Here is a 23,127-nt window from a genome sequence, read left to right on the forward strand (position 1 = left end):
CTGTCACCTGGGCAGTCCTTCTGTTCTCTTTGGAATATACAGTAATCATACTTGCATGAATCCAGTTGGTTGGGCTTCCTAGAATCAATGAAAAGTAAGCAAGTGTCGAGTCACCATCAGCAATTGATTTAATGGGCTGCCTCCAGTTAAGACAAATAATCGGATTCAGGCAATTTGCTTTTCAGTTTGGAACCATCAAAATATAAGGAATTAGCAAGAGAGGTAGAAAGATAATGCAACTTTATAATAGAAGATGACATGACATCAATAAAATACACAATACAGCATTAAATGAAAAGTAATTATTTTCTACATTGTAACAGAGCAAACAAAGGAAAAATGTTTACACTTGTAAATATTGATTTGCAGATTATAAAAATCAAGATCCTACCCCCATACACACATCATTTTATGCACAAAGAAAGGGGGAAGGACTTAAGCAAGGTTCACACGAGAGCTGAGAGACAGAGGGATACTTCTCATACTCAGTTCTGGTAGCAACAGAAAGCATCCCTGCTTCAGTAATTTATTACTAGAGTTCCACTGAAAGGGTCCTCAAAGCAACACAGGAAGGGGAAAACAAAACAAGTTGGAAAGAAGAAGAAAAAAGAGAAGAGGTATATTTATGTAATCATGGCTGCTGCCATATAGCTACTTAGCTGGGAATTAAGTCCCATTTAATTCAGCAGCTTTACCTCTGAGTATCTAAATCTACAATTACACTCTTATAAATCCAGCTGCCAATAGCTCTCTCTCTCTCTCTCTCTCTCTCTCTATCTCAACTAAAAATCAAAATGTTTGATACAACCCTTAGATCAGGCTTATTCAACCTGCGGCCCGTGGGCCGCATGCGGCCCAGGTTGGCTCATAATGCGGCCCAGTGCAGTTTTTTATTTTTAAAGAATTTCCAAAGTTTCAAGTTACACTGCTGGCGCTTGCGGCCGGAATGTGGCCGGAGCACGTCACAATTGTAGGGGGGGATAGAGGGAAGGAAGGAAGGAGCAGGAGGGGAGGGGAGAGGGGGGCTGCGTGATTGCATTGCACTGTCCCCGTCAATAGGTGGACCCCCTCCCGGCTCCATAAAGCCGCCGGAGTCGAAGCTGGCAGCCTCTGCTGTCTGAGATCGCAGCTGCCGATAAGCGCACTTGGAGCAGGGCTGTGGAGGACGGCTAGGGCTATCCCCCCCCATGCAGCCCAAACCAAATTTATGTGCAGCCCAAACCAAATTTTCATCTTCTAATGTGGCCCAGGGAAGGTGAAAGGTTGGACACCCCTGCCTTAGATAGTCCTGACACAGCCATGAAAACAGTTGGGGAACCCAAAATAATACAAACACTTTGTTGCAAATGGCAGTGTACATTCCAGACTTAAAATGTTCTTTTTATATAAAGAGCACAAAAGGAAACTGGCAAATGGCTCTAGAATGTGGGTAAAATTAAGCTAACAAGGTACTAATAATAATAACACTAATAATAAGAAGAACGATGATGCTTTTCATTGGCTGGCAAAGGAGGCGAATTGCCTTCAATGGCAAGCCTGGATGCTGCTGCTCACATAATACAAAGGGGAGGTTTTTTTCCTCCATCTTCTCCCTGCACTGCCACTGAGGCATATGGAAGGCTTACGACTAGCCTCTCACACATACTGCTGCTCACCCTGAGATTTTTCTTTCCTGAGACTCCAGATGGTGCCCTGAGATCTGCAACCGTATTATTCACATATTAATTAAAATATTATTCATATCCCCACACTGTATGCAAGGTTCTAAAAGCAATCAGCAATAACACACCACTATACAATTTTAAACAATCTAGCACTGTTTCAAAAATTTAAAATAGCATGTACAGTACTGTTGCTCAGCTGTGCAATGAAAAAAATGAGGTGAATGATAAATTCCATTTAAACATTATCGCTAAAAAAACCTCATAAACCTCACAGCCAAACATTACAATATGACCAAATGAGGTGCTCCTTTTGCATCACAAGTACTAATATATTCTAATATATTACTTCCAATTGGGAATGGATCCTTTCTCATCTAATGACACAGTAAGAACAATGGGCTTATTATTGGGCAGTCTTTTTGCTGAATACAGCTTTTTTCAGATGTACAAACGGTGTCCACCATTCACAGCTTCTTAATATTTGCGTGTACAAAGAAAGAAGCAGAGAAGAGAATGGCCATGAAATGCGGAGATACCGTCTGCAACATGTGAGAAACTGAGAAAGTTCTGTCTACCTTTCAGTTGAGCAAGAGACTCCTAGAAATATTTGTGTGAAAGATGGGATGGGGTCAAGGCGATATTTAAAAAACAAAATTCAAAATTATTTGTCATGGCATTGAAAAGACTCTGTTCATGGCATACACAGACATTCGCTCTTCAAGATTTCATCCTTCTGACTTGCTCTCTCCCTCTTCCCCACTACCCTCTACACACCATTGGTGGACAATGTTTCCAGACGCCGTTGGACAAGAGCTCCCATCACCCAGCATAGCCAGCAGCAAGGGATTCTGGGAATTGCAATCCCAAAGCTGGAGGCCCGCAATGTTGCTCTCCTCTACACCTTAGCCTTTGGGCCAGCTCACCTTCTCCTTTCTTGGTGGCAAAGCCTTCTTTCTAGGGCACAACAGGCAAGACTGCGTTGGGTCCTACCAAACAGGTGCCTCCCTTTTTCCAAACAGCCATGTCTTTTTTTACATTGATGGGATGGCTTCCGTTCTATGACCTCCCATTCACCCCACTTCCAGAGCTCTCCAGCCAAATCTCATCTTGTCTCCTCCTTTCTTCTCACACACAGTCTTCCTGTCTTATTCCATTAAAATATTGTCGTGAAAAGTCACTTGAGTTATCTTGGAGAAAGGATTTCCGTTTTGCCCCTCCGTTCAGTCACTGGTGCTTTCTCTCCACTTGTCAAGGTTTCTGCATCCCTTCCTTTGTTAAGTATTTCTTCCTTAACTTGTAAGGGTTGGGTGCTGAAATATATATATATATAGACACCAGTAAGCAAAAACATCCTGCAATACAAAAAACATTTTAAAAAAGAACACACGAGTTCATACAATCCTTCCACTTATATTTTAAGGACTAAATCCCATTGATAACATGAATGGACCTTGTTGTTGGCCCCAACATGAATAGATCCACTGAATCACTTGGGCTGGGGTAAGCCCACATTTATGAAAGACCCAGCGATTCTGTGGGTCAGCTCTACATGGGGCTTAAAAATAGCTCTAGCCCTAAATTTTAATCAACAAGAAGATTTGTAGCATTATAAAAACAAAGAACACCGGCAGATTTTGTAAACTATAGACCAGTCCCTCATATTAGTCTTACAGGTACTATATATACTCTGTATAAGATGAACATAGCTAATTCTATAAAAGTTGTTTCTACTTTGAAAGGAAATTGAAGAGTAGCAGGAATTGTGTGTCCTTTCACACCATACAATGCATCATAAGGAAGAACAGCAGCTGTTGCATGCAGAGGTGCTGCTGTACCATGGACAGGACAGGGTTTATAAAACAGGATTTTGTCAATGGCAGTGGAAGTTAGGAGGTGTAATTAAAGAGGCTGAATGAAGTACAGCCGTGGTAGATTTGGAAGGAACACTCCAGGCATCCCAAAATGTCAGACTTGAAGTCTGTTTAAAATGTACTGTTGTTCTAACATCATCTTTTAATGGTGTCTTAATCCTGGGATTTTAGGCTACAGTCGTACGGTACGTGTTTTACATGGGAATAATATTCTCAACACTTAACAGGATTTACATATAAATAAACATGCATGAGAGGATTGTGTTGTCAGTGATTCTTCTCAGGAGTGTTTGCAACTGCAATTATTTTAATTACCCTGTTTCCCTGAAAATAAGCCCTACCCCCAAAATAAACCCCAGTTAACTGAAATTCCACCCTCCACCATTGTGCAGCAACCAGAAGAAGATGACATGACTATAAAATAAAATATCCCCTGAAAATAAGCCCTAATGCATTTTTGGAGCAAAAAGTAATATATGAGCCTGTCTTATTTTAGGGGAAACACGTTATTATTATTATTATTATTATTATTATTATTATTATTATTATTATTATTATTATTATTATTATTATTATTATTATTATTATTATTATTATTATTATTATTATTATTATTATTATTATTATTATTTGCTGTCAAGTAACCCTTGACTTGACAAGTTAATGGTGCCCTTGCACTTATTTATTTATTTAACACTTCATGTTGTTTTTTTCCATCCTGCTTTCTATGGACAGAACAGCACGACAGAAGCGTTTGTTTGTTTTATATTTGCAGTGCAAGTTTCTAAGCCAGCCTCATCCTCTGTTTAGTGTCCTCAAGAGGCTTCGGACTAGAACTCCCATCATCCGCAGCAGCAGAGCTGTGAGGGGATGATGGGAGTTGTAGTCCAACGTCACTGGAGGGCGCTGGTCTGGAGGAAGCAGACATCAGCATTGGGAAGCCGCAGACTTCCTACAGTGTAGCAGTGGCAGGCTGTTCTTCATTGCAGCAGCTGGCTAAGCCAGCAAAGAGGCACCAGATCAGGGCAAATTCTGGAATGATGTTCTAATGCTAGAGCACTGTGTTGGTCCAGTTAGGTTGCAAATCAAAGCCTCCTCATGGCTCGTGTTCAAGGACAATGGGAGTTGTAGTAGACCAGCATGCAACCAGGGGCGCAGAACTGAAAAAGTCTCTTCTAACTGGTGCGTGTAATTATGCAGAACACCCAGTTCCCCTGGCAGCCTGTGGCCCCTTCAAGCATTCCACAGCAGTGGCACAGACTGTGCTTTCTACCTACAGCTGCCAACTGGCTGGGCAAAACACAAACAAAACAGAAATCAGCTTGGCGCGCTCCTCTGCGTCTCTCAACCCTTTAATTAAACAGAAACGAGGAGGTTGCTCCGAGCATGAAAGTAACCATGAACCCTTTCCAGTCGTTCCAATAACCATGGATGCATCTCTGACCTACATAATGGCAGAAAGCAATTGTGTGTGTCCACAGAATGCTCACGCCGGGGGGGGGGGGTCCCGTAGGGAGTCCACCGAGGAGGCATGTCTTTGCCAGCTGCCCGGAGGCCACGCGAGACTACAAGGCTGCAGCATGGGACATAGTGTGGCTAGTCCCATTGCTGTGGCGGGTAGTGCGGATTCGAACGTCATTGGAGCTCAGAATATATGGTAATGGCTCAAAATTGCAGCATATCTGAACTCGCAGCACTGCTGATCAGGCGATCTCAGCGCTGGGAGGGAAAGATGCGCTGGGGACGCACCCGGACCCACGGTCAGCACGGAAAGAAGGAAAATAGGGTCTGGGGAAATTGGAGGCTGATAGTTATCCCGTGGTAATAAAGAAGGGGATGACTGAGGCTGGAGCACAGCCCGCTGGCTGTTCAGTGATCACGTGATAATCAAGAGGTAATTTGAATCTTCACTACAGCAGGACCCCCCCCCCCCTTTTTGGCCAAAGGATGGCAATAGTCAGGAGAATAGAATGGAACAGACTTTAATAAAGCGTGGCCCATGTTTAACCCATACACTTGGTCTCGCGTGGTTATTCCGGTATAGGATGACAAACATTTCCAGACCATGTGTTTTTAAGAATCCTGCAAAGCTAGGGTTCCTAGGTTTGTGAACAGAGGTTTCCTTGCATACAACTGTATGCAGAGCTAGGAAGCAACTAGGTACATACAACTAAGTTACTTTTCCCATAACAAGTAATATATCTACAAAAAGTTACACTGTTATTTTTCAGTGTGATCAATAACACCTGTTATTAGGTGTAACATGTAACACCTGGTTAGTTTCAAAAGTTACTTCTTAAAGCCATTTAAAACTTTTCTGGAGGCATTTCAACAAGAATTTCAGATTTTATGCCAGAAAAGGGGGGGGGGAGGGAGAATGCACACGTTTCTTTTTAAAAATGTAATGTTCTGAGTTTTGCTTGTTTGTATGCTGGACTGTTTATGTTCATGAGTGCTCACAAATGACTCTACACTGGTACAAGCCTAATGAAGTGGTATTTTAATCCACGAAAGCTTGTTTATTGTATGATTGTTTTTTTAGTGGTCTATAAAGCTATCGCCTATTCTTGCATTTGTATTTTATTTAGAACAGACAATGTGGCGTCTGGTGCAGTTTCTGCCATCACTACAACATTAACCTGAAAAAAACCACACCTGGTAGAAAGCTTGCTTGTTTGCTTGTCTTTATAAAGCGCAAGGATGCTGTCAAGATTGGAACAGAGCTTCCGGGACAGAGGCAGAAAGTGCAGGGCGCCTCTGGCTTGCTCCACAGATTATACAGTACTTTCAGGTCTACTACACATTCAGGAAGGCAAGGCACCTGGATGTAAATGACTTCGGCTCAGCTTCCTCCGTTCTGTACAAGAGAGAGCCACCGCCGAGTGGGTAGCAGCACCAGGCTTGATTTTATTTCTTCCCTTTCCCAGTAGAAGTATCTCTGTCCCCTGCTATGGAGGGAGAGATGGACAAAGGGCAGGGGGGAATCTTTCATTTCCTCTTACCCCACCATCCATAGACGGACCACAGGAGATGCCTTAGGCCTCTAATTCATAGTAACGCTGCGCCGGAGCTGTAACCGGCCGTTTTGGCACCTGGGACAATTCTGCCACGAGGCATGGGCGTTCACTTCGCAGCACGGGCCCAGGAAGAAGGAGAGGGGGGATGTGGTGTTCCCCTAAAAAAGAAAGAGTCAAGTTTCTGCCTTCAGAACAAAGGAAGTGAACAGGGCCAGGAGACAATACTGTTCATTTTCCTAATAGTCACCAGGAGATTCATATCTGCATTTTGGTGCCCTCCACATTTGGTGCTCCAGGCAAGGCCCCAGCTGCTTCATCTTAGTTATGATCCTGCTGGATACACATGTCCCTGTCTTTTCTGCCGTGAAGTTTAATAATAAAAGGGTTGATCCTGATCTCTAGTGCAAAGCTTCTAGAATAATTGATTTTAAAAACTTTTGAATGCTTTTTTTTTTTAAGTTAAACATTGGAGCAAATCCACTTGTAGTTCCCAGCTAGACTCATTGAATCAGTGGGACCTCTGGAAGCATCAAGGTACCCACATCCCATTGATTCAGTGGGTCAACTTCAGTTGAGACAAACAACTGGGTTTATCCCTTTAACTCACATATTCAGGCAGTTATCAAGTAAATACCAAAAAATGGCTCCTCAGGAAGATATTGTCTAAGAACTGCATGGACAAAAAATGCTAGCCTTAAGCAACAGAATATATTAGTTCAGTTGTTCAGGCATCTGGCTGTGGAGCCAGAGGCTGGGAGTTCAATTCCCCACTGTGACTGTTCTAGCTCTGCAGTTTCTATTATTATTATTATTATTATTATTATTATTATTATTATTATTATTATTATTATTATTATTATTATTATTATTATTATTATTATTATTATTATTATTATTATCATCATCATCATCATCATCATCATCATCATCATTATTATTAATATTATTATTATTATTAATATTAATATTATTAATATTATTAATATTATTGTTATTACTACTACTACTACTGCTACTACTACTACTACTACTACTACTACATGGATGCCTTAGCTTTCCTCTAGGATGTTTGGATGACAAGAAGTGAAAGAGGACAGGGCTCTGGCATGCTGTGAATGTTGTGTAGAAGTGGGGATTTCAGCACGGGTAGCTTCTCATGTGAGCTACCCCTGCTTAAGTTCCCTTTTCTATACAACTATTTAAAAGCACAGGTGTCCTAGCCTCCTTAGCATCTGACCAACTGTCTACTTCCTGTGAAAATATTGGTCCACAAATCGTTCTCACTTATTCATAGAAAGTACTTAACTTGCCTCTAGTTACAGTCAGCATCTCTTTTGTCACTTACCAAGCCATGGATGGAGCTGGGATGATGGTGGTGGATCTGTCTCTCCATTGTAGATCTCTGGTCAAAGAGGAAACTCAGCCTCTCCAGCTCGTGGCTGCTCCATTTCTCCAAAGGTTGACTCTGCTAGAACCCTATTACACAGGGCTGCCTGCTGCAAAGAATAAATGGTACTTTTCCTCCCCAGTTCAACATACAGCAGCTGACAACACCACCAGGTGAAACTTATTTCGATGCTCCTGAAAGCACAACATCCTCCACTGCACTTGAGGGCAATAAACTAATTTAGGAGACCCCAAGGCATACACAGTTATGTTCTCCAACACTTTATCCATCACGCCTGCTTTCTGGCCTCTGCTCCTTCATGTTGCCTCATGAAAGGCCTGGCCAAGCTACTAGCACGGACTGGAAGCTGATGGCAAATCTAAAGTGGGGTACCCGGAGGTGCTGCTGTTTTGGTACATAATATACAAGAGTATCATATCTCAAAAAGTTTGGATGAATATTCAATTTCGACAAAAGAATCAAGGGTTGTGAATAACCAGTCTCCTTGGAAATAAGTTTAGGAGTAAAATGTCACAGTACACATGATATGCTTCAAGAAACACTAACAGTTGAGAAAGACAACCTCATTAGCCTTATTCCTGGTCCCTTTGATGACAACACCCAAAATCTGCATTGTAATGGCCCAAGATTTGCCAGGTCCATTTATATTAAAACTGAATTTATCAAGTAAGTGATGTGTACATGGTAAACCCTTGGCTTCCCATCACCTCTTGAGATTTTTAGAGCCCAAGTAGCCAAAAGAACTGAACAAGAGGCTACCAAGCCTCACCCTTCCTCACATGTCTTTTCCCAAGTCCCAAAGGAAGAGGTTTCGGCTTGACCCCTTAAAAAGAAGAAAAGTGATCTGGAAAAAAAAAACACAGTCTGTTCTCACTGTTGTCGCATCACATCCTAACGAAAGCCCCCTTTTCAGGCACAGAAGGGCCGGAATTGGTAGGTGGGGAAAACAACGCTTGGTTAGGATTAGGACTTGAATTCATGCCAGTGGGAATATAATATAAACTTTCCATGTAGTTGCCATCACCACTTTGGGCAGCTGGAGGAGCTTCATTCTTTGAGAAATGGTTGAAGCCTTCGCTGAAGTTTGCATTTTCTTGAATGGGTGGTTGATCATGAATATCCGGGTGGACAGGCAGAGCAGCTGGAGGAGGAGGAAGGTGTGGAGGAGGGGGGAAACCTTGAAAAGTGGAATAAGGCATGTAAGGTGGTGCATAACCCCCTGCGTTCATGACTACAGACGAGAAGGGAGACGGATAAAGCCCAGCGTGTGATGTCAGTGGAACTGGTGGTATCAACACTTCAATGTACTGTCCTGTCTCTGGATCATAAAGCATCTTCAACTGAGGCTGCCTTGGTGATTCAACATAGTAGTATTTTCCACTCTCTGGATCGACTAACATTTTTCTGTGCCCTTGCAGTGGTGGAGCAGCAAAGGGAGCACTTTTACCAGATGGGGAAGTTCTTTCATTCCTTTTTGCAAAGTTGGGAGACTCTTCATGTCTCATGGGGAGTTGACTAGGGACTGGGTTGCTAATGTATGCCACGTTGTCTGAGGGTGCCTTCTTCTCCATTGGCTTTGGTGGGAGAAATTCACTGCTTATTTTATTTCCTGGTGCCTCCCCACCTGGCTGGAAAGCGACGTTGGAGGTAAAAGAGGGGTTCTCTGTGCCCAAAGGGACCGGGGGCTTAGCAGGTGCCTCAGGTTGATGTGCTTTCACAGGAATTGTCAGGTAATTTGTGTTGTCAGTTTGTATGGCAGAAAAATACTGTTCGTTTGTTATCTGATGTTTATTCTTGGGATAATCACATTCGGAGTCCTGGAGCTTGCTGCACGAGGCTGATGGCGTAAAAGATGAGTTTGATATTAGCTTGATCCCTTCTGTATACTCTCGGGTTGTTAATGGATTGTCTGAAATTAAACACTCTGAATGTGCTCGGTTGTGGCCCTCCAAGGGCTTGGGGCTCTCCAGTGTGCTCATTTCAGATGCACTGTCCAGAAAATAGTGAGGTGCTGGTGCCGCCTGTGTCTGTATATTTTGGGTGCTTGTCATAGGGGGCCGCCTGGCTTGTGGATGCCTACAGCTGTCGCAGGAGGAGACAGATTCAAAGAAGAGATTTTGTTCTTTCAAGAGGTTAGAAGAACCTTTCCTGTCTCTTGGGGCCACTAACAGACTCTCACTTGACCGTTGCTTCTGATAGGGTAACTCCGCATCTTGGGTTTTGCAATGCTCCTGAACGTGGCTTGACGTTGAACAACTGTGATCTCTCCTTATGACTTCTGACAGGTGTTTAGAAAATGGTGTCAGAAGAGTCTCTGATGAAGCTGCAACTTTGTTGTCTTGTGACAAGCCACGGGGAGGTGGTGGCAAGGCTTCTGTCATGGTCCCCTCGTCCAGTGTGGAGCAACTGGAGGTGGGGAAATAATTCATTTCAGTTTTGTGTGATGGCTTGGAGCAGGAGCTGTTGACTCTAATATTAAGCTGAGACTCTTTCTTTGTGGCTGAAGAGGGTCTGACATTTAATTCACTCCGCTCACAGAGCATGGGTTTATTCTCCGCAACCAGCTTCTTGGACTGAATGGAGGTGATGTGAACTGCAGATTCACCCGGTGGAGACGATTTGTTCTCTGGAGTATGCACAGCTATGTTTTCCCATAACTGTGATGTGGGATGGTAACTGTTGTCGCTGGATTCCCTCCCACTGGAATTTTCATCATGTAGAGAAAGCGTTGACATACCTATGTCGCCAATTTGGTCTTGTTTTTTCTTTTGTACGTGGCTTCCTGTTTGTGCCTCCTCTTTCCGGCATATTGAGGTACAATGTATGAAGAGGGGTGAGACGGACGTAGGCTCCTTTGGTAACACAGTTAAGCTGTTGTCACTTCTGCTTTCAGAAAAAGAAGACTGGTCTATGCTGGAGCTGTCTGATGATTTAAAAGCAAGACTATAGGAGTCATTCACTAATTTTCTAACACCCCTTGGTTGATGAAGTTTTATGACTCCTTTACACTCCGTCTGAGCAGCCTCCTCTGTGGCAGATGTTTTGGGGCAACTAGATTGTCCACCACTTTGTGATGTGCCAGGAGCTGGCAGCTTGACTGATGAAAGTTTCATGGTCTGAAAGGTAGGCAACCTCCGTTCTCGGGAAGCTCTGTCCACAGAGTTGTACCTAAAGGCATGGGGAACATTATGCTCACTCTTGGGCTGAGGGATGAGTTTCATTTGTTTGGTTTTGGAGGTGAAGATATTCCGAGAAATATCTTTGGGTACCAAAAGGCTTTTAGGTTTAAGGGCAAATGTTTCTTCCTTGGGCGGTGTGTATTTGTTCTGGCGAATGGCTCGCTGTTTCAGGTTCGGCCATGGCTTTTGCGGCTTTGTGAATTTTGGCACCACAGCACATCTTTTTGCATCAGCCTCCATGGACTCGAACACAGCTCTCGCCCTCCGGTACTCTTTCCTTTCTCCAGAGGCCTGCTTCCTTATAGGGTTGGGCTCTATCATATTCATACCACCCTCTGCTAAGATGGGGAGCCTCTTCAGCTGGGTGGCTTCTTGAGACTTCATCCTCTCGGTCAGCTCATTGAAGGTGTTCTTCAGTTTGCAGACCTTCTCCCTCAGTTGCGCATTGAGCACCACTCCCTTGGTTGGCCTCAAGGCCTCCATGCTCTCTTTGCTCACCGCAACGGACTCCGATCTTTCACTGGTGGTGGAATGGCTTTGCATGTCTTCGGTGGAAAAACTGCAGTCTGACTTGGACAAAGAACTTGACTTGCCTTCTAAACTGTCCCCTTGGAGATCAGTGCTTATAGAGGAAGGGACAGAGGACGTGGAGCTGCCCTGGATAGAGGCCTGCTCCATTTTAATCCTTTGTTCGTATTGCATTTTTTTAGCCAGAACATTTTTCACCAGGCTAGAAGCCAGCCTAGTTTTGTTGTAAGCATTGCTCAAAGAGGCTGCTTTTAGAAACTGCTTGTAATTTATCCTGAACTCGTCGCTGATACTCCTTCCTTTCGCACCTGACTCTTTCCTTGGCTGGGCAAAGGGCTGGAGCGCAGCACAGTCGCCAGCAGCACAGAAGCCTGCCTCCTTCTTCTCTTTCCGCCTCAACTGGATCTGGCGTTTGGGCACCATCCTCTTTTTAGAGAGGCTCTTTTTGCCCTCGGCATTCTCCAGGGTGACATCGATGCACTCCAAGGGCTCCTTTCCCAGCACGCCGCCAAACAGCTCTGTTTCTGGGGCTTTGCTGGCTGCTGGGAACTGCCGGCTTCCCTTCGCGTGGCCGACCACCACGGTTTTCCTTTGCTCGCTGCAGGCCGGCCACCTGTTTATCCCATTACACTCTCCTGGCAAGGAATTGGACAAGCTGGACGAAGTCCCATTGCTAGACGTATACATATCTAAGTAACTGCCCTGAGGGCAGGAGAGGCTCTGGAAAGACAGAGCGGTAAGCTTCTCTACTTCATTATCAGCCTCATCAGAGTCACTCAAAACACTTGGCTTTTCAACAAAGTATTTGGGGCATGCTGGTTTGTTACTTACAAGGCCGTGCGTGCGACTGCCCAGGGTGTTTTTCTTCAGCTTGCGAGCATTAGGTAACATTTCCTTTGATTTGTCAGAACTAAATTGTGTTGTATGGTCCAAATATTTAGATCCCCCGTCTCCTGGCTGCAGTCTTCGTGCGCCTAGACCCATTCGGCCGCTGCACGCTGGGTCCGAGCTATTCTTAGCTTTGATTGGCATCTGAACCTGTTGGCTTTCCTGACCACTGAAACAGAGTTTGTCTCTGCAGGTTTGATCTTTTATAGTACTATCGAGATCTGCCTGCAGGGTCTGTCCTCTTCCCTCCTGGAATGGCAACGAGCCTCCCAAAGCCGCCTCCGTCGTCCCATGTGGGCAAAAATGAGCTTTTACTCCTCCAGATGGAGCAGCATATGTATCACATTTCCCTGGGCTGTTTGTACTGTATGGATCTTCTTCCAGGACGTTGCCGAAACTATCTGGAGTCCCGTGGAGTTGGCCCTGTATAACTCTGGAAATCTTGCTTCTGTCAGCAGGACTCCTTTGAGCCCCAGGGAGGATCGGCGTTTCTACTGGGCTTCCTTGCTCATATTCCGAGTCACAGTAAGTGCATGGCTTGATAGGATATCCAGCGTTGTCCAAGTCCTCAGCACAGTCCTTAAAACACTCTGCTTCCTCTGAGCCTGGGGCAGTACGATAAGAAGAGCTAGAAGTGTCTGAGGTGCGATCTGCTTTGGAGTTCCTAGAAATGTGGCCGTCTTTCTCAGGTGTAGAATGGAACCTGCAGTTGTAGATGTTCAGTTGTTCATCTCCATTCAGTCCGTCCAGCTCAGAAGAAAGCTGGCTGTTTCCTGTCCCAGACGAGAACATTTTTGTTGGTGGTGCAGAGCATGGGAGTCTGAGCTGGAACAATGGGAGGCCAGATCCCCTTTTATCCTTGGTGCAGCTGAGGCTGTTCCCACTCAAACTTGAGAACTTGATCTTTTGGAGGAGGCTCAGGTTCCAACCTCTCCCTGTTTAATCCAGTCATGATAAAGAGCAAAACCCTTGGTCGTGTCATGTGCCCGTTGGAGCCGTGCTGAGGAAAATAGAAACACACACATACGGTGTGCTATAAAAACACAAGCATAAGTAAACAGAAAACAAAATATCATTGCTATATTTGTCTTCTTCTGTCCGGAGCAGTTCAGCCAGAAACTGAAATACAGCTGGCTTCAACATGAAGTACTTTCTGTTGGGTGGATAGGGGGAATACTCCAAGGGTGTTTTCATGAATAAATAAAATTAAACTAACCACAAAGAGAGTTGGCATTTTTATTATCAGGGCTATTATCCAACTAAAGAAATCTTACTCTTGTAATTACTGAGGTTTTTTTGTTTATCTTAAGTGTTTTTGAAGAAAAAGGCATATTTGAATTGGACCTTGAGGAAATTATGCCCTCCAGATGGTCTTGGATGGCCACTACCATTAGGCTTCACATTGGCTACGGTGTGTAGGTCTGGTGTGAGCTGACATCCAACTGCATCTGAAAGGCCACAGATCTGTCATCCCTGCTCTAGATGAGGAAGGTCCCTGCCACTGATGGTACTACTTTATAGAAAAGGAATTCCTTCCTATGCAAGGGTGAGACAGGAGAGCCTCTTGTACAATGGCATGTGCAATCCACGACTCTAGTTAAGGACATGTACTAAAAAAATTAACGTTAGCCAAGAAATTAACATTGACAACCCACTTATATATTGTAACTCTGCATTTTATAAACACTGTTCACAAAAAGGTTTAAAAGTTATACAGCATGTTCTCTACCAGGGAAGAGGTTCCTCCTTAAGCAGGTGCCCAAACAATAGCTGGCATGCCACCTCTAACTTACACAGTTCCAAATGCCCTGTCACATTTAAACTGGTGGGACTAAAACATTAACCTTGTCATCACTAAATTCGTGATTAAAAATTGAAAGCATCTAAAGAGTAAATACGAGGTGAAGCTTTGCTTTGCAACGTGTTTTTATAATATTTTTGGTGTACAGTGAACTGTATTGGCCACTTGAGTGATAAGCAAGAATTTCAGTGTTTTCTGCCCTGATGCAATCTGATTAGAGGTGGGATGGCATGTGTTCTAGTGCATTAAGAATACCTGCCAGCTGGGCTGGAATTCCATGGACAGACATTTCTTAGAAGCATTAATTTAACTTTCCATAGAATCTCATCCACTTGGCACTTTCCTGAATATATTCAACAGAATGAGCATCACACATTAAAAATTATATCATGTTGAGTTGGGTTCCAAGTTGGCTGGAAGAATTACAGAGGACCATTCTAAATGAAGCTTAAATGAAATGTTAAGAGGCAATATATTCCTGAAAGCCAAATGCTATGAGCCACCAATGTGGGATGGCCTGGCTTAGGTATCTTCCTAACATACTATTAAGTCAATACCTGCCAGTCATAGACCAGGATCCTCTCAATTTTTTACAGATATGCAGCCAAAAATGCGTAAGTCATGGTTGGCACAATGCTTGCTGGAAAGCTTCCTTTTCAAGTGGAAAGTTAGGGCTATCCAAGCTACCTCCCTTCTCTAGTAACTTCTCCCATGGATTTTATACAAAACAAACATGAAACCACCTCACGAGGAGCTTTGGATCTTCTCTTCAGGTTAGCACAGTTGTCTGTAAAGTCTGGGTCCTATAAAAAGGATTCCCAGAAAAAAGAATCATGAGATTTGTAGTCCAAAATGCACATCCTTAATGCTGCTAATTGAAGCTAATTAAGTACCCAGTGGTCACATGCCAGTTACAGGGCTAGGCACACAACTGGCACCTCATTAATGAGCTTCAGTTAGCTTTCACAATTTCCATATTTTTGGCTTGTGTGTGTATAAAAAACCCAATACTGGCCATAGACTCTAGTAATTAATAAGAACATGTTAAATTTTGCTGACTCCACATACCCTGAAGAAGACTTCTAAGTTAGACATTTTGCTGTCTGAAAGTTTGGCACCCCCACCCTCCAACTGAAGGCGTGCAGCCTTGCATCTTTATTTTGGCAAAAGCAGCATAAAATCCCTCAATCATTCTCTCCAGGTTTTGCAGTAAAAGACTAAAAACACAACAATAAATAATTCACCAACAAATATTTTTTGCTGCATAATGACATGTGACATCTGCTGCATAAAATGAGGATGGAACATTTGCCTCCCTTCTTCAGCAACGTCTGTCATAGATTTTACACAGAAACATTATGAAACCATCCATGAGGAGCTTTTAAATCCAGTGTCTCAAAGATGCAGCTGCTGATGCCTTTTAAAAGAGTTCTTAGGACTTTTAAATTCTCTGGGAGAATGGAAGCTGGGTATGCATCTCATCCTATGCAGAAGGAAACCCCATTAAATTCGTAAGTAGTGGCTTCCTACTCACAGTGTCCATGCGGTTTGAGGTAAAGTTATACCTTCTCAGAAAGAAGAGGCTTCGCTCTCCCTTCCAAAGGGCCTGTTTCTCAGACATACGCATACATGCTAACTTTAAACACCCAATCCAACACGTCTAGGAAGATATTTTTTAACAAGAGATACAGCACATACAAGTTGACCCACGACACCCCCACCCAGAAAATACTTTGCAATCTCCTTTGGGGCCATGACACCCAGGTTTGGGAAACAGAGCCTTAATCTATGCAGCCCCTCAAAATATGAGGCAGCCTGCAGTGGACTCCCTCCCACCAGTTCCTTGGATCAACCCATTCACTGAAGATCGCAGCTTGAGCACTATGAAGTGGCCACTTGCATCTCTCCCCTCCCATCACTTTCTTGTGTTTTGCAGAGAACATGAATGCAAAGTGGGTGGGTGTATGTGTGGGTGTGTCTTGGCACTGAAGGTACATGGAGCCCAGCCTAGGATCATCAAGAAAGATAATCTGTGTGCATGTGTTCCCATTTCCTCCTCATGCTGCTGGCGTCATCTATGGATATGCCCTTCAGATTTAAGACTACAAATCCCATAATTCTCCTTATAGGGACTCTCCCCAGCAGGGGCCCAGACATCTAAATTGTGCTCACTTGGAGAAAAAGACCCAGAGGCATCCTTCATGCCTTGGATAGGCATAACTTCGTGTTTGGAATGGAAGCTTCCCCCCAACCACCAGGGCCGCTTCCTTTTCCAACAAGATGTTAGGTCTGTCCAAGGAAGAAAACCTGCCCACTGGGCCTTTGCTACAGGTGAAGACAATTTAGATGTCTGAAAGGATTGCGACCTGGCAGGTGGGACTCCCAGAAAGGAATAAATAGTATGGGATTTGTAATCCAAAAAATCCAAAATGCACGTCTCTGCTTTCATCTCCCTCTATTCCACTTCCAAAACACCAGAGTAAACTAGCCTCTTGTAAAGGCAATACAGCCAGTATTGCTTGTTGGGTGGTGGTAGACACTGCAGTACAACACATTTAGAAGGTGCCAGGTTGGAGAAAGCACCTCCCAGTGTTCAGCTGCTCTTGAACCTGGGACACGGGCCAATCTGAACAAAGTCTGCTCTGCATGAATTACTCTGCATTCCTATTAACTATATGCATTTTCTTTCTAAATGTTTAGCTTTCATCAGTAGTAAGTCAAGGTGCAAGTGGTAGATTATTTTAGATTTTCTGTTTGAGAAAAACAATCTATTCATTGAATGATGAAACTAGATGCAATCAGCTAATGTGGCTTCCAGAAAAGGCTAAGTTAATGGCAGTCTGCCCCTCTTCAGGATTACAGCCAAGATACTGTTGAATCCATAGCAGCACCTTAAGACACATGCAGTATCTTATGAGAAGGCTGTGGCTATTTTAATCTTGTGTAAGTATCGTTCACATAACTCTAACCCTAGTGCTAGACTCATGGAATGTGCTCTGTGGCAGGAGGAGACAAAGAACTGACTGGGCTCTAATTATAGATTTCTGTCCAATTTGCATTACATTGACATGGATTCCTGACTCCCTCAAAATTAAAATTAAAATAGCAGCAACAAAAATGACACCTCTACTTCTATCTTAAATTACACTGTTGAAATGAAGAAATCTCAAGGCAACCTCAAGTGGGTATTTGTGCAGAAAGACTATGAGTTCTTTGCATCCTGTTCTGGACTAAAAACAGATTCTGTATCTCGGTTTAGACTTCCTTAATTCTACTGAATTCCTTTTGCATCTTTAGATCTTGGGGATTCTAGCAGAAGGAAGGAAGGAAGGAAGGAAGGAAGGAAGGAGGGAGGGAGGGAAGGAAGGAAGGAAGGAAGGAAGGAAGGAAGGAAGGAGGGAGGGAGGGAGGGAAGGAAGGAAGGAAGGAAGGAAGGAGGGAGGGAGGGAGGGAGGGAGGGAAGGAAGGAAGGCACTACTGCAAACTGTAAGTCTGCACACACATTAGGGACTGCTCAGCACCTACACTGAGGGCAATATTTCAGAGAGTGTTTGTGTCTTGGTATGTCACAGCAAAACCCAGAAGAGGTCTTATGCTGCATTACAGAAAAACGATTTTTTCTTGGCGTAAGCTTTTGTGGACTGTAACCCACTTCTGCAGGTGTTCCAGTCCTACTAAGACTTCTCAAGCTCTTCCTTCCCCCTGGCCTAAGAACACCTCTTGCCCTCCTTCCCAGCCTCTCCTACAGTTCTCAGGTTTTTCCTCTGAGCCATCCCTCTGGCAGGGAAGCTTCAGATATGTTTGAAGAAGGGGGTTACCGTCCAGAGGAACTTGTGCCAAATAAAACATGCTTCTCTCTAAGGAACCACAAGAGCCCTTGTTGTCTCGAGGTGTATAATATGAGCCGTCTCCTTCACCAAGAGAAAGGGCCAGCAGGAAAATGTCCAGCTAAGCCGCATTGGCTTCTCGTAACTTTCTATTTACTATTAAAAACTTTGTTCCATGTGGATTTAATCAGAATCAGGATTCATAAATAAATAAATAAATAAATAAATAAATAAATAAATAAAAGTAAGTAAGTAAGTAAGTAAGTAAGTAAATAAATAAATAAATAAATAAAAATAAATAAATAAATAAATAAAATGGTGTTTCTGTCACTTAGTCCTCCTCCTACCACTAACAGTATTAAAGTATGGCACTAGATTTCTAATAAGGCCGAAGAGTAGACCCATGTTATGAATGATAGTGTTAGTGAGTTATTTGATTTATTTGGGGGAATACCATAACAAGTTACCTCATTTTCATCTGATATTTAGTATTGCTTCTACATTACACTCCAGTTATACAGTGTCCTCGGCACCTTAATGACTAACAACATTATTAGTGCAGCATGACTTTCATGAAGTATTGCCTGCTTTATCAGATGCATAATGCATTATCCTGATTATCAGGTAAATAATGAGCATGTACTGAGCCATCTTCCAGATGTTTGCTGATAACAGAAACATGCTGGCACGCCCAAGCCAATTAGCTCATGTGCTGTGATAGCAATCGGTTATCTCAATTCAAAATTTGGTGGAACCGACCACATCCAGAAATAGCAGTTTGTGTTTTCAGCAAGAGTTTTGCACATGTGCCGGTCTTAATGATGTAATCGCTCTGCTGAGTACCTGGAGTCCTTTCTGGACTTACTGCCTACACTCCCAGAGTCAACAATGTGTATTCAAAATAAGGATCCACTTTGGGTCTTTTTAAAGGAGAAATGTGGGGTAAAAATATTTTAAATAACTAAAATAAATAAATAATACTTAATGCATCTGATGAAGTCAATTGCAGTCCACAAACATTCTCCTACTCTGATAAATGTTTTAGTCCTTAAGGTAGCTCAGGATTCTTTCTTGTTTTCTGCTGCAACAGACTAACATATCCTTTTAGAAATAAGTTATAAACTAGCACTTAAGGTACATAATGACATTCACCCGTTTGCCAGTTTGCCGCATGGTCACCCTGTCCTCTTCAAGGATGATGTTATCCTCTCAATCCCACAATTAGGCAGTAGTGTGGTACAGTCAAGACCTGCAGAGTCAAGGCCACAGGGGCAGCACCAACTGTGTGTCATCACCGACCACTCCTCTATCTTCCTGTTCCCTCAGAATACCTGGGAGAGATACAGATTTTCCCAGGAACTCATAGATGCAAGTGTAGAGTTCTCTGTTTAGTTGATCTATGGTTCTTGTTGTATAATGTAATGATTTTTGAACATCCATGTTGCTGAAAGGCGGAACTGAGACAGATACTATAAGAGGCGGAGCCTGAGTCAATATTTCAGTCAGAGTGTGAGATGAAGTGAGTTTAAGTCAGGTCCAGTCACTGAGAGTAGAGTCAGGGTGTGCAAGAGAATGTGCAGTTTAGGGAATTTAGATGTGATTAACTACTGAAGATATTCATGAATCAATCTATGTATTTAATAAATCAAAGTTTTATTTAAAAGAACTTGAAGTGTGGACCTGAATCTTTCTGAAGTAAATGGTGATTTAGAGATCACCTGATGGCAGCAAGTGTAAAGAGTGAGGTTTGTTTGCCTTCGTGTGCTCGGGGGCTTGAAGGTCAAGCAAGGGGCACGAGGGTGGACGCCACAGCAAGTCATCCCTGTTGTAATATAAAGTATTTGAGGATTATTTTTTTGTCTTGGATAGGCTATTAGAAGCTATTAACTTTACAAAAGACCTGCTCCTCATTTGATGACATGAGCCAATCCAGCTGCCTGAATTTCTGGACTCTCCTTAGAGGAGGAGAGCTGGTTGTGGGTATTTGTGGAAGTTTATCACCATCCCGCTGGTTCTCTGCACTATTTTCTGCCCTTATAAAGCCTAAGAAAAAGGCGGCTGAAGCAATATGCCATGCCCACTCTTTCCTGGCAGAAAGATCAGAAGAGGGGGAGTTTGGAACGAACAGGATGGACAGAAACTTCATCCTACCATGGGCAGCTGCAGCATTTCAAAAACAAACAAATAATGCTAGCCAAATAGGAGACCGACTCAATAAGAGGAAAAACTGTAAATGAGAAGCAGCCTTTACAACAAAAGCAGCTCCATCAAAACTGAGACACAAGCACTGAGCAAACCTCAGTTTTGAAATATTATATATTTCTTTTAATTTCTGCTGATATGGTCTGACTTTCTTTCTCTTCCACTGTTCATGGCCTTTTATTGTCAAGTTATACTTCTTTTAGTTTTATTTGTCATCATAAGCACTATTGAAAATGGTGGAATATACATTTTTAACATAGAAGAGGCTCCACCCCTACCAAAACCTCTTAAACATTCACTCTTCTTTCATCTGTCCTGCCAACTCTCTTGCCCATGTTCCCCACCTCCCACAATTTCTCAGGGTTTCATCTGAGGCACCCTTCAGGGGTGGAACTTAACCATCGGATGCTGGGGTTTGTGTTCAGTGCTGGAGCTCAAGAAGACCACTGGAACAGCCCTGTGGTGATCATAGAGTGCCTATAAGAGGGTCATCAGCACAGGCCCTTTTTCTGGGTGGCTGTTTTTGTCTTCTCTACAGTGGTGCCTCGCATAATGATGTTAATTGGTTCCATTAAAAACATCGTTATGTGAAAACATCGTTAAGTGAAACACCATTTCCCATAGGAATGCATTGAAAACCGGTTAATCCATTCCAATAGGAGCCTATTCAATACATTTCAATGGTGGAAAAAAAATCACCAAAAATTCAAAAAGACTCAGAACGAAGCCAAATTACTTTAACGAAGGTTTTATTAGGTGCACTAACGATTCCAAGCATTTTAAACATTTTTTAAACATTTTAGAATATTTTTAAAATAGCGAAAACAGGGCTGTCAAAAAAAAGTTAAGCGAAACAGGGGACCTAAAACTGTCATCGTTAAGTGAAGCAAGGTCCCAAACATCGTTATGCGAAAATCCCCCATAGGAAACATCGTTAGGTGAGGCGGCAAAATTTCCAGCAAAGGCCATCGTTATGCGAATTCATTGTTGAGCGAGGCACTCGTTAAGCGAGGCACCACTGTATTGTCTTCTCTGATCTTGAAATACCATAACCCTGGAGTCAGCATCCCCCCCTTCTTTAATTCCTTCCCCCACTTCTGCCTCTAGAACTGCAAATTTAATTTAATAAATATGGGTCCAATCAGTATGACTAGGTGAAAAATTAGCACCTTATGGGCAAGAACAAGCACAGATATATGGCTGCTGGAGGCAAAAGCAGAGTTGAGAGAGGAACAGTTTGATGGTTTTTAGATTGTGTCAGTTTTGAAATTTATTGTCTGTTCACCCCAATGCTTGCTATTTGGCATGCTTTTCTACTCTGGACCAGTGAAATAAATTGTCACAATTGTAATTCCCCGAACACCATGCAGTGTTCATGCAAGGTAAAACAACAAGAATAGTAACCAATTGCCCCACAATGTACTTGGAACGATTCCTATTGTTGAGGCTGGGATGGCCAACTCAACCAGCCAGTTGCTCATCCCACTGACAGAACAGTTGTGTGCCAGCAGTGTGTATGTGTGGAGGGGGGGGGGAGGTATATGTGTAATCCAAGCTATGGCTCTTTGACAATTCTGGCAAAGTACAGATCCAAAATCCAAGTGTCATCAGGATTTAATGCTTTATTATCTGGATTAGAGTCACAGAAAAGTGGGTAACTTTTTCCTCAACGATGCCCCTATGATCTCCAGGATTGTGAAGACGATGGATTTCTGAGGTGGGCACTGAACCGACTTTCCTGATAGTGCATCTGTTTGGGACTGCCAGGGAGGCATTACCACCTTCCATTTGAGACAGATTTCCTTCTCAGCAAACTGTGTTTCATTAAAGATCTTGCCAATCGGGTTTCAGGCTACAAAAAGTTCTGTTTCAAGTCACAGATAGGAGAGTACACAACCACCAGGCCTTCTCAGAAAGATCTTAGAATGACAAAGATGACTGGGCTGCTTAATCATAAATCTTCCTGCTTGATAATGTATAGAATACTTTGTGTATATTGAATAGTTTTGTGTGTGCATTCACAAAAATACACACAGACACACACTTTTGCAGTCATACGGATACTTATGTGGAAGCAGATTGGATTGAAATCAATGGGTATTTGAGTAAACATTGCCTGTAAGCCATACACAGCCAGCAAGTTTTCTGAATATCTGGGCATGCAGACATATCTATGTCTGAGGCCAACTGTTTTGGATGCACACTAGACAGCTCTTTATATATTTGCTTTGGTAGCCTAGGTTTGTATGTGCAGATAGATACTTGAGCTGGAACACCAATCCTGGGAGAGAAAGAGCAAACAGATGGGCATTTGTCCCGCTGTTTGTATCCAATGTGAGGGCAAGTTGGTTTGCTCTTTTTTTCCATTGCGCACACAGCATACATAAATGAACCAAATCATCCCCAGAGTGCCCCTTCTTACACCTTTGTGTGCCCCTGTCAGGGGCTTCTGCTTTTTTGGTGTGGGTAGAGTCACTCTCAAGGGACGTGGTGGGGCGAGGGATGTGGTGGCGCTGCAGGTTAAACCACAGAAGCCTCTGTGCTGCAAGGTCTGTAGATCTTCAGCTGTAAGATCGAATCCACGTAACGGAGTGAGCGCCCGTCGCTTGTCCCAGCTTCCGCCAACCTAGCGGTTCGAAAGTATGCAAATGCAATAAATAGAGACCACCTCGGTGGGAAGGTAACAGCATTCTGTGTCTAAGTCGCACTGGCCATATGGCCACGGAAACTGTCTTCGGCCTA

At 43.2% G+C, this 23,127-nt stretch overlaps 1 protein-coding gene across 2 annotated transcripts; it reads right to left on the reverse strand.

Annotated features, from left to right (window-relative positions):
* Positions 1 to 225: 225 nt before the first annotated feature.
* Positions 226 to 16,323, reverse strand: PROB1 (proline rich basic protein 1). Of its 2 annotated transcripts, none has more exons than XM_078392222.1 (2): positions 7,898 to 16,323; positions 226 to 2,974 (listed from the first exon to the last, which is right to left on the reverse strand). In XM_078392222.1, exon 1 carries the CDS (start codon positions 13,345 to 13,347, stop codon positions 8,845 to 8,847), a length of 4,503 nt encoding a protein of 1,500 aa, XP_078248348.1. In that variant the 5' UTR covers positions 13,348 to 16,323; the 3' UTR covers positions 226 to 2,974; positions 7,898 to 8,844. The 2 variants fall into 2 exon arrangements, with proteins under 2 accessions (XP_078248348.1, XP_072858657.2); XM_073002556.2 differs by having other exon boundaries at positions 226 to 3,016.
* Between the last annotated feature and the right edge of the window lie 6,804 nt (positions 16,324 to 23,127).

Source organism: Pogona vitticeps, chromosome 1 (genome assembly GCF_051106095.1).
Source record: "Pogona vitticeps strain Pit_001003342236 chromosome 1, PviZW2.1, whole genome shotgun sequence".
Classification (NCBI taxonomy): Eukaryota; Metazoa; Chordata; class Lepidosauria; order Squamata; family Agamidae; genus Pogona; species Pogona vitticeps.

Coding starts and splice junctions, on each gene's coding strand:
- PROB1 (XM_078392222.1), bottom strand. CDS start 13,347: ATGTTCTCGTCTGGGACAGGAAACAGCCAGCTTTCTTCTGAGCTGGAC.